Source organism: Ornithodoros turicata, chromosome 6 (genome assembly GCF_037126465.1).
Source record: "Ornithodoros turicata isolate Travis chromosome 6, ASM3712646v1, whole genome shotgun sequence".
Classification (NCBI taxonomy): Eukaryota; Metazoa; Arthropoda; class Arachnida; order Ixodida; family Argasidae; genus Ornithodoros; species Ornithodoros turicata.
Window position 1 is genome coordinate 71,819,954 of NC_088206.1, and position 18,912 is coordinate 71,838,865.

Consider the following 18,912-nt stretch of genomic DNA (forward strand, 5'->3'; position numbering starts at 1 on the left):
CCTAGAGCGCCTTCGTCATCAGTTGTGTCGCGCGGGTTAATCACATACGACCTCTTCAAAAAGGGCCACACAAAAAAAAAAACTCACAGCCCGAGTAATTTACTCCTATCGCCGCCACTATCTTAGAGGAGCAGAGATAAAAACCGATCCCGCATCAATAACCCGACTTAATAATCAGTCTCAAAAATCATGCCGGGCAAAAAAAAAAAAAAAAAAACGACGGCATTCGCAGGATCACATAAACCCCTGCACGCAATAACCGATAGATTGGGGAGCAGCAGGGAGGAGATTAATTCAGGGTCCCCCCCCCCCCCCCCCCAAGCCCATACCCAAACAAGCCTTAACCTTCAGGGCAGACCCTTGCATGAATACTAAGTACGGGAAGCCTCGACCAACGTAATCGCTTCCTCCTCTGCTTCGGGCAGCGATAAGTGGACGCGATAAAAAGTAAAGATGACGGTAGTTAAGTAAACGCTTAGTCATACACGGTCAGCACGCAAGAAATGGGTGAGCTTCAACTTGCCCATAATCGGAAAACGGGATCACCGGCTGCCGCGAGAGTTCCACATCCCGCTCATCCGAGCTGCAGCGCCGAGGCCACGCTATAGGGCTGTTGCACTGTAGTTTGCACAGCGCCATTTCTGGCCCAAGCGGCCACGGATCCAAACAGTAAGGAGTTTCATCGGCGGGTTTTGCATGGTGTTTCAAACGGTATGGTGCCAAGGAAAGCTACAAAACCTGTACGAAATCCACAGAAAAAGCGGTGCTTCATGAAAACTGCGAACAACTCGGGACCGTGTATTTGAAAGTGCCGCGTCGTCTGCTAAACTAGGGAGTGTTGCATAATTTGGGGCGCTGATGTTCCTGCTCACTTGCGCCACCTGGCTCAGAGCAACAGGTCTATAAAGACAGAGGTGCTGGGTTCGAATCCTACCGCAAGGCTGCGCTGAAGTTTTCACCGTTTTTTTTTTTGTTGTTGTTGCGCGTCAAATGTAAAAAAAATTGAAGAGTCAAAAATCGAGAGTGTCATCGCCGCCAATCACCCGTCATCGCTTGTGCTGTCTGAGGTTTTCCCTGGCTTTTCCGAATACTTTCTACAGGTTTTCCCGGTGACTTTAATCCGAGTGCCATCGGAATTAATCCACGTGCCATGCAAACTTTATGGGGCATGGATTAATTTAGCTGGAGCTCGGATTAAAATCGCCGAAAAAACCTGTAGACGAATGTCGGCACAGTTCCCCCTGAAGTCGGCCCAGGACGCATACTAACCCCCCTGTCCCCCCCAATCCTTCCTGCTGTCCTCTCTCCATCTGTCAACGTCTGCGCGCCGCTCATAGCCCCAATTGCTTCGCGGCGCTAACTCGGAACATTAAAAAATAATAATAATATAGGGAGCAGGCTTCCAGAGACCATAGGAGAGCTAATCAAACGGGGGAAAACGAAAAAAAGAAAAGAACACGGGAAAGAGGGCCTCCATGTTGTTAAGCCTATACCCAAGATTGCTCAGCCGTAGTCGGTCAAACCTCCCTCGTCCCCTCCCCAACCGTCGCGCCACCTTTTTTTTTTTTTCTTGTCAGTAATTTTCCAGCCTGGAAGCCATACATCACAGCGAAGAGAATGTCAGCAATGAGCGATTAACTTATCAAGTGTGAAGGCATTAATAACGGGTTATCGCACGAGCCTAGCCAGCCTTTTTTTTTTTTTTTTCACCGCTGTCGTTTAACTTGACGGTTGAAGCTCCATATGGCGCAGAGGCAGATAGTCAGTCGTTAAGTACCGGTGACGTCATTAACAGTGCCCGCGTGAGGTCACCGTTTCTTCTTCGTTTTTTTTCAACGGTCTGACGCAAAAACAGTAACGGCCTGGCAAAAAAAAAAAAAAAAGAAGACGCAAGCGAGAGTGACGAGGCCATTATCCGCAGCTCGTAACGTTTTCTTTTTCGTTTTTTTGTTTTCTTCGTTAGTACCGCACAGTATCAAGGTGACAAAATGGGCAGTCAATGGACGTTGAGGCCAGGTCAAAAGCCAACGGAGACCTAACATGAAGCAATCGAAGCATGGGACACGCAGAACTTAACGTGGAACTCGTCCTTCAGAACGTTTCATCACATGGAAAACAATGCGCCTTTCCCAGTCCAAAGAACGTTCTTGACGACAAATCAAAATCAAGCAAAAAAGAAAAGAAAAAGCTCGAAGGAAACTTAAAAAAAAATAAAAATAAACTGACACTTAATCGCAAGATATCCAACATATAGGTTCTTCGACATTGCGCACGTCACCAATAAGCGCGATAAAACTTCGCCCAGATCCTCTTTTATCCCCCCCCCCCTCCCCCAACCCCACCTTCTAGTTCCGGATCGATGCCCGGAAGTATCCCCTCTCTCACATCGTTGCCTAGCAACCAGAGCAGCAGTACTGCACAGGAAGGGGAGGAACGACGAGCGGGAAGGGATGACACACACACACACACAAAGAACCCCCTCTCCCCCCACCCCCATCCAAAATTTCTCGGAACCGAAGTTCGCAAAGCGGCACGCATTTCGAGGAAAAAATACGCGTCCAGGACCGCTTCACCGCACGACATAGGAGGAATATGTAAAAAAATAAAAAATTAAAAAGAGGAGAAATTAAAAGAAATAATTTTGAATAGAACGGAAATCAAAGGTCTATTTCCTTTCCTCGTCCCCGAATTCGTAGCGGAGAGCACCAGAGAACGATTTATTAAATTGTAAGAACGTTCGGGCGGACGGTGATGCGAGAGAGAAATAGAAGGAGAGGGGGAGTGACAGGACTTTGCATGGATAAAAGTTTGACAGAATATGAATAAGAGAGAGAGAGAGAAAAAGGAGGAGAGCTAGAGAGGGAGAAATGGGCTCTGCAACTGTTCCAGTCAGATAACACAGAATGATTGAATGCTGCAAAGAGAAGGTATATGCTGCGGGGAAAAATTTTTTGTTCCCCCTTATTTTTGGCTCGTGTCGGATTCGGATTCCGTTGGATTCGACAGAAACAGTGTTTATCGCGGGAGGACTGAGCGAAATTAAGGCGTGGACGGCAGAGAACAATGAAATATGGTGGTGGTGGGGGGGGGGGGGTTATTGTTCGTCCTGGGCAGACTTCTGGGGGAGCTGCGAGTGGCTATTTGTCTGGAAAGAAAACCTCCACACAGTACAGTCGGCTGGTGGCATTCCATCTCACCGCCTCTAGTCTTCACTATAGTCATGGGCAAGTAACTTTAAAAAAATCAACGACGCAACCGTTACAGCTGGCTGGTGCGAATAGTAATTAAACTAAGTTACAGTGAGTGAGCGTTTTCTGGAAACGTATCCGGTTCTGATACGATACTGACATGTTCTTTTATTCATGCATACATAGATGAAATCACGTAGGACACGAAGAGGTCCCATAGTTAGAATCTAGTCTACTAGGAAACCATTAGAAACAAGGTTACAGCTACAATTGCCAAGTGGAGGTAACTTGGCAAGTTAGTTGCGTTACGGTTGCCTAAAACGGAAACGCCTAAAGTAAATGCCTAAATGCCTAAAAAGTAAATGCAACCCTCGATTGTAACTAATTGTAACTACTAGGAAACCATTAGAAACAAGGTTACAGCTACAATTGCCAAGTGGAGGTAACTTGGCATGTTAGTTGTGTTACGGTTGCCTAAAACGGAAACGCCTAAAGTAAATGCCTAAAAAGTAAATGCAACCCTCGATTGTAACTAATTACAGTTAACTTAGTTCCTATCTAAAACCGGTAACTGGTATGTCACACCTTGAAAGCCATATACCGTTTCTGGTAACAGCTGACTTGTCCATCGACCGCATCTTGGTCTCTGCAGCCCTCTTTGACATCGGTGTGTAGACCACGCCAATATCGCAATCCATATCAGATCGATATCACGTGTCCTACAGCGCCTCTTTAAAATGCTTCTCAATCACTTCTAAATCGATGAGAGCAAGGAGGACGTCCGTCAAAGCAGGACGGGCAGTCCTGGTGTAAGGTCACATAGCGGGAAGTGTTTGCTGGGGATACTCGGCACGATGACGTAGAGACAAGACGAAGCTCCGTAATATCAGCAAAGTGTACAGGAATGCAGCCAAGTGCGGCAGCCTTCGATGAAGTTTTCGATAGCTCTCGACGCAAGGTTCCCGATTTACCTCGTTTCGTGGGATGACTTCGTAGGCGACTATACAGCCTAATAAGGATTGATCGTCCAACCAAGGTCGAGACGGATGTTCAAACGAAGGTCAAGATGAGGTAGTCCCTCCTGATAAGCAGACAAGGCTGAAATGTGACAAGGCTACAGACGTTGGGTGCTGACAGGTTTCCACTCAAGCGTGGCACTTAAGAAAAAAAAGGCAATAATTGGTACTCTTCGTTGTTGCTTGTATGACAGTTGCCACTTAACTGAAACGTCACCGAAAAGGTTAGCCAGCTGTGGGACTCGAACCCCATATCTTCTGGATTACCGGTCCAGGGATTACCGGTCCAGCTAACACACCTCAGAACATCAATTGTCTCTTGTTCATCCGTTATCATCTTGGTGCAACCGTGGCCGTATATGCATGCCGTATACTAGCGGTCAATTCCAATACAGAGCGTTTACATGGAGCAATGGTCAGAGTCACAAACGCATGCTACAGAACTGGAAGCTCTCATAATCAGTCCTGGAGTAATATACTTCCGATCGGCCAACTACATTCCTTATAGTATATAGAGTAGCACGATTATATAGGTCGCATATAGGGGTACAAGCTTCAGGTCGGCAATCTAACCTCTGATGAAAGATGAAAGTTATGGAAAAGGTTAGCCAGCTGCAGGACTCGAACCCACACCTTCTGGATTGCCGGTCCAGGGCTCTACCAATTGAGTTAAGGCTAACACGCCTTTTCAGCGACTTCCAGGGTGCGTCATCTCAGCCTCAGAACATCAGTTCTTTCATGTAATCTAACTTCTAAAAAACTGCAACATGCTAAGCAGTAAAGACACGCTCCTTTTTTCCTTATTATAGACTCTGAAGAACGCATCGCAAACAGACTTTTACACGAACGTTTCTCCGTGTTTTTGACGGAGCCAAAACGGACCCATTGGAACCCACGGGGTCCGAATGCCCTCAGGTTCCGTTTTTGACGCAAACGGACGACAAACACGATCGTGCGGAAACGGGCCTTACACGAAGTATCAAATCCATTTGTCAAAAAGACAGTCACACCACGCTGCATATGAGTATCCGAAGCGCGCGCGAACCAGCCAGCTTGTATCCCGTAATTTGCATATTCATGCAGGGCCCGTATAAATATTCATCCGGACGCATATTTCTCAACAGAGTATATACACACAAGAAATCCCCGGTTCCCATGCAGAGACAAACTTGCTTCCCAAACTAATTCCGTCTACGACGAAATGCTCGAGTTGTACGAAAGCACTTTGTACCAGCCTATTCAGAAAATGACAAGTTCCAGTGCATTTCTCCCGTCGGGGTTACTTAAGCCTCTCTGCGAGGTCGCTAAGCCTGCACTGTCATTTGCCCGTAATCCTCCACCCTGTGAAGCAGACCCTATATACGAGGCAACCCGCTTACCGGAGAGGAGACAGTTAGATGACGTTGTTAGGGCGGAGTTTTAATTCCGCAGTGGCACGGACCGCGCAGCGACAGTGGTCGCGTGCGGAAAAAATGCGTCCTGGGCAGACTTCAGAGGGAACTGCGTCCACATCCGTCACACGCACAACTTCCGACAGCACAGCGCGTGATAAGATGCCAGGTTTCCCGCCTATACCATGAGTTTGGAGGTAATCCCCTGGCAACGTTGTTATAACTGTCGGACATAGATACAGTGAACCCTCGTTAATATGACCCCCGATAATCTGACATACGCGCTTTACGACCATACTCCTGGGGAACAATGCAGTGAAACCTCTGCAAATCCCCCCCGTTAATATGACAATTCCGCCTTATGACCAAAATTTTCGGCAACGACCATGGTCATAATAATGAGGGTTCACTGTATACAGTTCCGGCTATGTACACAAACACGTGCAGATCGAAACGAAATGCTGCGAAGATGATGCCTCGTATATTTTCGTATAGGGTTTATTCGCACGTCCCATCCGCAGGAGACCGCCACTGTCGCTAGCAGATTTGCCGCGCCACAATGTAGGTCCTCAAGTTTTGAGTATCCAAGCCTTCACCCACATCGCATTCGCCGTACATTTGACGTTTCAAAGTTACCCTACTGTGCTGTGTGGGTACTACTTGTACCACAATCCAAGCAATTTCCATGTTTTCTACGTTAATAGTCATCTAAATAGCACGTGGCAGCAAACGAAAACCGAAACGAAACTTCGAGGGACCTTCATGAAGGCGGCGATTTCGCCTTTTCGAAGCTAGTGCCCTCTGGAGGGGTGACGTCAGTGAGTAAACTCTATAGCCTACATTACATCTATATACAGTCAAACTCCTTTACAACGAAACTCAGGGGACAGCAAAAAACATTTGCAGTAAAGGTATTTTCGTTAAAAAGGATGTCCATTATTGGACCTATAGGGCTCCAGCGGGACCGCAAAAAAATTTGCTGTAGTGGTATTTTCGTTAAAAAGGTGTTCGCTATAAAGGAGTTTGACTGTACATACTTTACATACAAACTCATTTATAACTAAATGAATACATTTTATACCAGATAATTATGACATAGCCCAAGAAGAAGAAAAAAGTGAAATTAATTACCTCGCGTAAGCTTAAAAAAAAAAAAGTCACTTCCGCACCGTTCATAAAAGCCAGGACGTAACTGGGCCTTCGTTCTCGGAAAACACTGACGCTACAGGTTTTTTTTCGGCCGCTATACGAGAAACACGTACCGAGAACAATTTCCTATTTAAGCCGCTTAAGTTGTTCGCCACTATACGATGAAACATCACTCGGGCCTCGACATCAACAACAAAACGTGGACCATCGAGCTGACAGCACGAAGGAAGGAGATATCTACTACGCGGGGAAGAGGGAACATAAATCATTCCCCCAACGACCCAGAAATCATGCGAAGAATAAAGAGACAAGGAGGTGCGCACGGGAAGAGAAGTTTCTGCAACTCGTAAACTGCTTTTCGACGATACAAACAAGCATGTCCTTCTGCCATTTTGACGAAACGTGGCGCCGAATGAGGAATAAGATATTCAAGGAGAGTTTGAGGATGGGATGTCCTAAGGCCGCGTTCCCACATACCAACCCTGTAGCTCCACCCGCAAACAACTTTACGCCAATCGGGGGGGTGTGAGTTCGAATCCACCTGACGGTGCGTTTTTCTTCAACTGCCATTATTCGAACCCAAATCAATTTATTTCGCCAAAAGATCATCACTTATCTTTAAAAAAATGCTGCCTATTCCTGTTTGTGTGGTGTTTGTTAGAAAAAAAAGAAAGAAAGATGGACACATCAGGCAGTACGGCAAAGAACTAAATCACATGACGCCATCGGGAGTCACGTAGCAAAGCTCCTCCTCTCGTTGATTGGCTAGAACACCGCCAACTCTCCGAAGCTTTCGGCGGGTGACCGATTCGGAGCAACTCGAATTGTTCGTGGTGGTGTCGGCCGAGTCGGACCAACTGCAAAAGTTGGTCATAGTTGGTGGATAAAGTTGGAAAGTGTAGACGCAGCCTAACCCCTTTGGGGCTCCAAAGAAATAAGACGTTGTCACCGCGCATGCTGAGAACCCGGATGTTTTGCGTAATGCCGAGCGAGTTTTAAAGGTTTTAAACTCTCTAAACACGGAGTTTTAGAATAGAGGGCGCAATTTTAGCGCACCCCAATAAATGGGGTGTGCGGCGAACGCAAACGAAGGCAACGCGAGACAGTTTTAGAACAGGGTTTCACAAATTGCAGCCCAAGACGCAAGCACCTGGCGCTTGCGGCACCATCAAGTGGTAGTCAGCGTCCATTTTCGTGTACGAGGTTAAAATAGAAATTCAGGGCCTCATCTTGTACTTGTTATCTCGTAACGCGCGATATATACTATGGTGGTGGTGGTGGTGGTGGTGATGGTGGTGGTGGTGGTGGTGGTGGTGGTGCCTCTAGGCAAAACCAGGCCAACGAATCGTGCAAGTAATTCCCGAACGTTCTTCGATGCCTCAACGCGGAGAGAAGAGTTTTCATTCTACCCAACGTGGCGATCATCATCCAGCCACGAAAGATGTGAAGCGTCATCAGCGTTCCCAAAGGGTTCTTTTCACGTACCCTTTCTTTCCCTCCAAGCATTAGCGATGCCTTCGAGCGTACGTATGACTGCACTTCATACACACACACACACACAAAAAAAAAAAAAAAAAAACTGCCGTGGAAAGCCAGTTTTCACGAACGCATTGTCGTCGTCTTGAAGGCAAACTTCCATATGTCGCAAAATTTCGTAGCGTTATGGATGCGGTGGAATTTTGAACTCGAGCTTTTTCAAGTTTGGACATTCCCGTGCGGGACTAAGGACTAGTAAGGACTAATAGCGGGACTAATGAGGAACGAAGCAAAGTGTACGGTTTGCCAAGATAAAGTACCTTATTTTGTCCGCACGGTAGGCGCCGGAGCTAAAAAAAAAATAGTGTAAAAAATTTCCAGCTTCCAGATTTGTTCCAGCAAATTTCGAATAAAAAACCGTTCGTTCCTGTTCGTTCCGTTCGTTCCGATTCCAACTCCGTATCGTTTGTCACCCAATCAGATATCAGCAATGAACGGATATCAGCAATGGGACGTCGCCACCCCAAAGGAATCGGCCGATTGACTTACCACGTTTTCGGAAACGTTACCGTGAAACTTCTACGTTCTCCTAAAACTCGCTATTAAGGAGTTTTCGGCAATCGTAAGCGCTCTCCGACTCCGTATCGCTGTCAGTTCATCAGATATCAGCAACGTGACGTCAGCCACTCTGACATTACGCCTGCATGACGTCACGTTGCTGATATCTGACGAACTGACAGCGATACGGAGGGCCCTTACGATTCCCGAAAACTCCCTAATAGCGAGTTTTAGGAGAACGTAGAAGTTTCACGGTAACGTTTCCGAAAACGTTCGACGAAGGCATACCTTGAGCATGAGGGAACGATAACACACGAAGAAGTAGACAAGACGAGGCTCAAATGTCTACTTCTTCGTGTGTTATCGTTCCCTCAAGCTCAAGGTATGCCTTCGTCGAACCTTCACCAGCTCGCTTGCCTGCTCACCCTTATTTCACGGAAAACGTGATAGGTCAATCGCCCGATTCCTTTGGGTTGGTGACGTCCCATCGCTGATATCTGATTGGCTGACGGTGATACGGAGCCGGAATCGAAGGGCGCGCTTACGATTCTCCAAAACTCCCTATCGTCAATACCCTATTCCGCCATTTTCTTTAGCTGACGGGGATCTTCGGGGCTTTGCGATTACCTCTGGGAAGCATATCTACTATAGAAGTGATACAACAGAACTGCATATTATACTTGGGTGGAACTGCAAGTCGCAACAAAGTTTGGGCTACTACGAAACTAAGCAAGTGTGTCGTATATACGCGAGGCTTGGCCACTGGAAACGTTAAAGGGGCACTAAAATGCAAAAACAACTTGCTCTCAAACGAACGTCCGTGTTTCAATTAGTGTAATGCAAGCAAAACTAGTTCACACAGCGCTACCGTTTAGAAGAAAAACGCAATGAAAACAAAGCCGTCCTTTGCGGCAACGAATGGGATCCACAGATTGCAAGATGCAAAGATTGGCGGCATCCAATGAGACAGCAGGAGAAGCGCGCGCTTACCTATCGTACCTATCGTGGCCGTGTGGATTTGGAACGGGTCCGATCGTAGTGTTCCGTATATGCGCGCCATAATGCGTAAAAACTTATTTTTCAATACCCCTTCACTGAGCTGTAGCCTACAGCGGTTCTCGCGAATGTTCCGCTGACAACATTTATCTTCGTATTCTTCGGACAGCGACGCCAGTTCGTTTCACAACGCCCACTATGTTTTCCACCGGCGCTATCTGCATGGCGTGGCACGCGCGTGCACGCGCAGCATGAACTAAAAGCACCGATGGACGAGCTGAAACGACGTCCACTGCTCAGCGCCGAAGCAAGAAAGAGCCCGGTAGAATTTCTACTATAGTTCCGTAACGGAATCAAAGTTTTGAATTATGATAACAAGTTCGAAATTAACATGGCGTGTAACGTAATCTGAAGTAAACTTGTTTTTGCATTTTAGTGCCCCTTTAAGATGCCCTCTCAGCGTTCTTTAATTTCCACTGCTTTTTTTTCTTTTTTTACAAAGAACTGGACCAAGTTTCAATTACACAAAATTTTAGCGCATACTGTAGAAGTGGTTTTTTTCCGCGTGGAAAATATTTTCGCGTTTTCGACCAGACCTGCTTTGACGATTAATTCGCGAGAACTTAAATTCGCGACACAGGTTTCCGGGAGTGCTTTGCTCTTGCATATCGTGCCGCCGTCAATACTCGGGCATATTTTGGCACGTACTAAGACATCCGTTGTTCACGTGTATTGCGGCATTCTGGGTCTATTCCTTTCTTCTCCTGACAGCGATGGGAGGAAAGGCCCTGTAGGAGGCCATAGTACTGGTCGTGTGCAGGTCAGCCAGTTCATTTTAGCAGTTCTTATTAATTATCACTTTCGGCACTGAACAGTTCGGTTGAGATGTGGTACTATCATAAGATCTGGTTTTGATAATGCGGGGAAAGGCATGTTCCGGCTTCGTGGTATAGTGCAAAGCGTTTATAGGAGTAACAAAAGCATGATGAATTTTCTTTTCTTTGCATCTTGCCTGATGGGATAAGACAATCTTCTGCGCTTGCTTAAACTGCCTACGCTGCATGGAATAGAGGGGTCAGGTAGTCACGGTATAGCGTCGAACTCCGAACGCTTTTCACCCTCATATGACCAGAGTTATTCGCGGGAACTTAAATTCGCGACTTTGGAGGTGTGCGCGAAAAACGCGAAAAATAATTCCGCGCGAAAAAAACCGCTTCTACAGTAATACATCATTCAATGTATAACTCGGCTTCCAAACACACGTTTTATCTCTGCGAACCCTGTATATATTAAAACCAGCTTCCTTTATGCTCGGGCTTGCACCTGACCGTTCTTCTGACGCGACTTCTGGGAGCAATATATGCACACAGGGGGACTCAAGAGCCAAGCACTCTAATCCATTATGTAGTAGGAAAGGGAAACAAATAAACCACTCCCGAGTCGATCACGGGATCTACTTAGCAATCTCAGCACCTTCCAGGCTCCCTAAAGGGCCCTCGTTAGACCAGCGTTCCTTCCAGAGTGTTCCAGAGTAAAGAGACCCCCTAGAGAGACGTGCCCTTTGTATGCAAAGCCGCACAGATTGGCCAGAGCGCCGCAGACTTTAGGAGGATAGGTGCTATGCTGGAGAGAGCGCGTTACAGTGGGAAAGAGAGTGCGTAAGATACGGAGGATGAGAGAGAGAGTGAAAGAGAACTCGGGAATAACAGCAGGAATGAATGGAAGGAGGTTAACGGGAGGGTCAAGTACGCGAGGCAATAAATACAGTCAACCCTCGATTTATGAACACCCTCGGTTCCCCGAAAAACCGTTCATAAATCGAGGGATTCATAAATGGAAAATTCCGTTAACTGAGTACTATCGAGCAAATGGAACAGTATTTCCGAGTTGATATTGTGTTTATAATGCCATATATTGTGTAATTTTGCTTTTGACCATGCCTTCTGCTGTATCAATCTCACATAGAACAGACGTTAGCGCGTTCACACTGTTTATTATGCAATACTAAATTGTTTCATTGGAGAGGAGAGATGTAACCCGGAAAACCCGTTTGTTGTTCGGATTTGGAGGGGTTAAGAACCGATGGTGCAATACCTGGAAAACGTTTTGTCCGTTCAGGCGTCATTAATAAGACCACGGAATAATCCCTTTGAAGGTTTCTGTTGACCGTGGAACGACCCGTTCATGAGGGCAAAAACGCTGGGCAACTCCTAGTTGGTTCCCAGAAATTCCGTTCATTATTCGAATATCGAGGTTCATAAAACGAGGTAAAAATGAATGGAAAAAGTTTGGTTCCCTGTGCTCGTGTTCATAAAACGAGGGAATTCATAAATCGAAGGTTCATAAATCGAGGGTTGACTGTACACAGTTAGCAACAGTGAGCGAGCGCATATTCAAATACGCTTCATCCCATAAATATAAATAAACGCGCGTGTCTTACGCGACCTGTTCGACGCCTATACGAGTCGACCCTTTAAAGCAGAACGATTCAACTCCGAACGGTTCCGACGCATTCCATTTAAATACCGCTGCCTAGTTCTCCTCCCACACAAAACAAGACGACACGAGCGAACATTCCAATTCTCGCATTGCGCAACGCTCCCGAACGAAATGACCCCGGAGGAATGCACCTCGAGTTCTTATACTACGCAGACAAAAAAGCGCCATGGTTCGAACCCGGAAGAATAGAAAGAACAGAAACCTTCGCTTTCCCGTGCATTAGGGCCATTTGCCGCTGGTGCAACTTTGAGGCCCCCCCTCTGTTACTCCTTATATAGAACCCGGGATGGAAGGTCTAGGAAAGGAAGACGGGGAACCGAGAAAAGAAGCCAAAAAAAAAAAAAGAGAGGAGGGCGATACGGAAGCGAAAATCCAGCGTCGGAACCGGAAATCAAGCCCATTTGCCACATTCACCAAAGCGTGGCGCGCCTGCTCTTAGTAATATAAGGAAAACACATTGTGTCCCTTTCCCGAGGGTCTGTAGGATGCGGACATTCTGTCAATGAATGAGATGCCGGGGATGAAGCGCGTGATGACTGATTGCTAGGGAGTGGGGGGGCGGAGGAGGAGAGGGGAGTAGGAACGCGGTTAGGGAGAGAGGGATGTGATGGAAGAGGAGGAAGAGCGGTTGGAACGCGGATAGGAAGAGAGGGAGAAGGAGCGATGCGAGGGAATGACTGTCAGGTACGTGAGGGTTGATGGGTTTTGATGTAAAAGCGATACATGCGGACAAATGTGACGAAGCGTTCCCGTCTTCGTCCTGCGTTCGCAACAGCGACGCGGACGAGAATGGATAGGGAAGGGAAGTGAGGAAAAATGAAAGGAGGATAAGTATGCGTTCTTGCAGATCGCAACGCAAGCATTTTCTTTCGTACGTTTCGAACACGTCCTGCAAAATTTCATAGTTGTTCTTAAAGTTTCGCGTTAGCACTACGACGCGACTGTTGCTATAAGCGGTGCACAGATGGGAAAAAAGGACAGCATCCTGTGCAGACTTGAAAAACAACTGCGTCGACACGTATCCTGAATGTGTGCCAGGAAACCCATGAAAAACCTTCATGGCACAGTATAAATATTTGGTGCTGGGATCACTCTACCCCTTACCCTCAACTGGCGAATGTCCTCTACGTGACCTCTACCTCTCCGCCTTCAGCGTGGCGTTGGAGTCACCGCAACTGGCGAATGCTCGACAACGCTACAAATTTAACTTCGATGTCACAAAATTTGCGTCGATACCAGCTATAAAGTTCTCCGGATAGAACGCCCATATCTACTTCGTACTACATGTATCCATCATCCCTATCCATTCCCCTATATGCGTATAGCACCGGTATATCCCTCTCACATAATGCGAGTCAGACAGCACCCTGCAAATGGGAAACTCGTGTACACACGGATAACAACCACCCTTCTCAACAGTACACGACGTCGCTGTACTAGACACTTCGTCAGACTCACGCGATGTAGGCGACGACTTTTAAAAAGCTCTCCCGAGGGGTTTTAAATTTCGCGTCGTCAAAGGACTCGTCCAAATACACGTGGTGGCCACCTGCTCCCGACCCCCCCCCCCCCCCCCTCAAGTCCTTAAACGCCTGCGTTGAATACAAACAGTGCGTTCAAACGAGTCCTGCGGGCGGAGACTTCAAAAGAAAGTTGAAGGAAGTTTATGACGCCGGGGAGCAGTATTTTAAACAGCTCTGGCTAGTTCAACTTATGTTTCTGGATATTTTCAAAGGCAATTTTCTCCTCACAGCTTCCTTTTATTTTTCCATTTTCAGGATATTCGAAGAGACCTTCGAAGAAAACATTCACTGACAGTCTTAAAAGTTAGAGAGGTGATTTAGTCTTCACTGGCTGTATAGAACGGGAGAGGAGGTTCAGCGACGGATCAAAACGACAAGAAAATGAGTGCGCCACGAAACTGCTCTCTGTAGTCATAAAAGTTTTCAAAAACTGCTGAAGGCTTGTTTACTTTTTGTTGCCCGATTTGCTCGCATTTTCTCTCCTCAGTCATCTTAGTGAATAATTAAATTGATTGGTCAATAACCAACATTAAAGAAGATGCATCACACCGCGAAACATTGAGTTGTCCTGTTCGTGTCCTCTTTTCGTGCGCTTTCTCATCCTGGAGGAAATGTTCTCGTCAGCTTCAGGGAAAGACACCCGACCGTCGAAACCGAACTTCTTTTAGATACAATCCTGGCGTCTCTCAGTGCCTTTACCCCTCATCACAGCCCTCCCCCTCACCATAACTCTCCGGAGTTATCTCTCCCACGCAAACCGGAACGTTCTTTTATATAAATGACCACACAAAACTTCCTCCCGCCGTAGAACAGGCGCGCGCGCGCGCGGTTATCGGCGACCCATCTGGTCTCCCTTCGACCGTGGAGAAAACCGCGCGCGGCACACTAGCGAGCGGGGCCTAGACAAGCACGCAGCAGCAGCAGCAGCAGCAGCGGCGGCGCCAGGCGTCTCAAATCGCCGAGAATTCCGGTTCCGAGTACGAGCAGCTCTCAATTTCGTAGCGGTCATTTCGAGGTTAAAAACACGGTGGCCGCTTAGAATATCTCGCCACGGGGAGGTCAATTATCTCGGTCGTCTGCTAACGCTTCCTGTCGTCTGCAACTATATTTCCCGTTCCTTTGTTCGAGTTTCATTTTATTTTATTTATTTTTTTTTCCTTATCACTATTTTTCTCAAGCTGTTGCATCACGATTAACATTTTGCTATTGGGAAAGCTATCTCACATGGCGTCTTTCCCACGAGCATCTCATCTCGATGCAAAATGGCGACCTTCAAAGACACGGCCTACTGGACCTGCAAATATATGGCGCAGCTAAGTACCGAATACCGCATTCTCTTTTTATTAATGACGAGCGGTTTTATCGATTTTGTCAATTTCCAGACCACGTTTCGGGTTTCTTTTTTGTTCTTTCATGTTTATTTCTGCAATTAAAAAAAAACGTTATTCTGCACACACACAAAAAAAAAGAAAAGGAAACGCAGGATTGAGTACTATGTCTGGAAAAACACCAAAATCTCTAAAAGATTATTTCAGCCACTATTCAATAACGTCTACCTCACGAAATGTCCTCAAAATTCGTTCTTTTAACTTTCTGAAGCTCGGCGCCGCAAAAATAGCGTGTTTTATTCATTTTTCCAGCGCGCTATTTTGCCGGGCTGAGTTTCAGAACGTTCAAGAAAAGAACGAAGTTTGAAGAAATCTCGTGAGGTAGACGTTATTGAAAAGTCGCTAAAATAATCTGTTGCACAGTCGGTAACGCGTTGGGGCTCGCTGAGCTCAAGGTCGCGGGTTGAAACCCGGCCGAGGACGGTAGCGACGTTGGGGAGGTACACATTGTTTTCAGTACCGTGTGTTGTTCCATCACACGTCAAAAGAACCCACCCATATGGTCCAAATTAACCGCAGTCCTACCCTGCGGCACGTGCAGAATGTCACCACACAAATAGGCTGACTGACTTTACGCATACATCTACTCCTAGGCGATACTTACAATCTGGCGTGAATTCTGGCTACAACGACGTCGTCTATAACGAAGGCATCGGTTATTACGACGATCGCTATATAGCATGTTACTTGTAGGAACACGGCGGTTGGAGGTCGCTAACCTCGTGGTAACGCGTATCCCGCGTAGAGATGCGACGCCCCGGAAAAAAAAAACAAAAATGTTTGGGGAAAAAACAGTTTTTTTTCCTCTTCTCCAGAAAAATAGCTCAAAATTTCCACGCGACAAAATTCAAAAATGTAAATTTTCGTGCCTTCGCTGCGTTCCAACCCACCAACAGTGCCTTAGGTGCCTCTAAACCGCCAACAACCACCAACTTAGAGCTCCGTCTGGCTGCTCTAAGCGATCGCCATCGCGTTCACATAATGTCGTAGTTCTTTTCGGAGTGGGTGGGTTGTTCCAATTACCTATCGCTGAGTAAACAGCAGTATCATGCGATGCTCTGATCTGCATTTGTGCCTAGAGGGTGAACACTACTAAAGTCTCTAGCTCATTGTATGCTGTGGCTTGGCCGGCAATGCTTCGACTCAGCAGTAACCGCGTTTGTTTCTATTTTTGCGGAAAAAAACCAGAAAAAAACGAGTTTTTTCGAGCGATTCAAAATTTCCGGAAATTTTGCATTTCTAATCCCGCGACTTCACTGGATCTGCTCGCGTTTCAAGTCAAGCGGTGAACTGAAAGTGTCGTCGTCCTACCTGCTGCATCTTCTCGAAATCGAGGCAGGGCCGAGGCACAGGACCGCCGTCCCCAAGGGAGAAGACGGCAAACGACGAGGCTCCGCTGCGGGGACCCCCGTTGAAATCCTGCCGGTGCCGCTTACGAGGACTCACGGAACACACCTCAAAGGCGGGCAGGTGGGCAGCGTGGAAAACTTTCAGCGGCGGAGAACCGTTGTGCGGCCGGTGAACGTGCAACGGCGGTGAGGCTCGGAATTCCACGGGGGCCGCGTACACAGATAGCGCGGCAGCCGCTGCGGCCGCCGTCGAACATGCGGTCGACCGTCGAGTCAGGTCACGAACTTCTTCATCGTCCGACGACGTCGCGTCGCCGTCGCAGTGGGCGCCATCAGACCGGCTGCGGCGCAGGGAACCTGCGTCAACAGACAAGGGGGAAAACGATACTTACAATCTGGCCTGAATTCTGGTTATAACGACGTCGTCTATAACGAAGGTATCGGTTATTACGACGATCGCTATATAGCATGTTTCTTGTAGGAACACGAGTCGAAATGAAATCTGTATTGTCGTTATAAGCAGAATTCATAAGGGGAGAACGATACTTACAATCTAGCGTGAATTCTGGTTATAACAACGTCGTCTATAACGAAGGTATCGGTTATTACGACGTTCGTTATATTGCACTGTTACTTGTAGGAACACGAGCCGAAATGAAATCTGCATTGCAGCGACACCCACTATAAAGAATTGACATTTGTATCGAAATCGCTTATAATGGCATGGCTGGATTCTACAACGATCCGTCACTGTTCAAGCGTTAATTGGTGCATATTAAAAAAAAAAAAACACTGTAGCTACAACACTTTTCACCTTTGTCTCCCATTGTCACTTTTTATGCACGAGTTACCGCGAAGTACCGCCTTTCTTAGATTTGTGCGAAGTAAATTCAATCCAATCACTTTTGGCACGAAATGCAAATCTACCAAAAGCGTAAAATACACGAGGAGGTGATATTAGAGAAGAAAAAAAAAACTGCCTACTTAATATATAACCAATATATCAACAACAAGATAAAAGCGCTCAATTAAGAGAAGAATGGGATAATAGACGGCACACATCAAACCCTTGACGCATCTTACAATGCAGAACATGTGTTTCCTCATGGTAAATTCAAGGATGACTCATGTCGATATGGCCTGAAGCACACAAATAACGTAATATTGAACTGAATGATGACTAATCATGAGCGTAACTATACCATAATGAATTCCTCATGTTCCCCAGCGGACAATAACTTTTCAATCACACGTAATCCATCTCTGCTGGACAGCACAATCCTACATGCTTCTAGAGTAGCATGAGAAGTCTGTTCGTTAACATCAAACATTTTGCTCAACAATTTACGGACGTCTAAGCGCCTTGCCAGACGGATTTCCTGTGAACCTCACCGATGCAGAAACAGCTGCACGTCTATCACAAAGGGGTTCCACTATGCTGGGAGCAACGTTCCGAAATGTGTAACAATGACACCTTGTAATGCCGAACAGGTTGACGCACGTGTGTAACCTTACGATGTACACCTGCCACTGCGGCACATGCTAGTTGGAGGCACAATGTACACATACGTACAATATCGTCTAAAATGAAATTGTACTCCAGCGTAATTTACTCTAGACCCGATGCAGCTGTTCTCAAGGCTGAACTTGTTCAAAGAGACATCCATTTTAATGCAATTTTTTCCGGGTATCAAACTCTGGGATAACATTTCTGCATTTAACGACGGCTTCCACATTTTCTGTCGAAGCTCAAGGCAATTGGTAATTGCGTATCGTGTGTGCCATGCACTACGAAATGCATGTGTAGATTAATGTCATTTCTCACTCGACGCGAGACCGAATAAAATATGCTAGCGTGAGTGGCGCTCGGTGTGAATTTCGCTTTAGAAAAAGAAGAGGGGAAACTAAGAGAATTTGTGACAATTTCATGCGCGTCTGAAATGTTAGGTGTTCAATGAGATTGAAAATCAACATCCTATTTTAGCTTAAGTATTTTCAGCACATTTCACAGAGATTACAGAAAAACAGTGCTCACATATAAATTACCACGGTACAGTAGCGTTGTATCAATACTGCATGTTTGTAAAAAAATAAGAACGTAAAAATATCCACACACTTCCCTGTACACTCAAAGCCTTGCAGTGCAAACTGATGGAGACGACTTCGTATTTTACTGCACAATATTACGGCTACATTGCACGTCAAGAAGGTGATAAATGAACAGCTTATAAAAAATCCAGGGTGTACAGCAACAAAAGGTTAAAAAGGGTAAGGTACCACGCTGTGTTGTAGTCCATGATAATGTATTGCATTAAAATGTTGGGTTTGAACGCTTTTACAGCAACGAAACTTCACAAAAGCTGACTGAGTCGTGAAGCT

At 46.4% G+C, this 18,912-nt stretch overlaps 1 protein-coding gene across 4 annotated transcripts in view; it reads right to left on the bottom strand.

Moving 5' to 3' along the window:
• The window catches only part of LOC135397289 (uncharacterized), a 96,011-nt gene that overhangs the window by 32,061 nt on the left and 45,038 nt on the right, over positions 1-18,912 (bottom strand). For all 4 annotated transcript variants that reach the window (XM_064628746.1, XM_064628747.1, XM_064628748.1 and 1 more), the window contains one exon: positions 16,496-16,890. In XM_064628746.1, the coding sequence (XP_064484816.1) occupies positions 16,496-16,890 (395 nt within the window). The remainder of the gene's footprint in view (positions 1-16,495; positions 16,891-18,912) is intronic.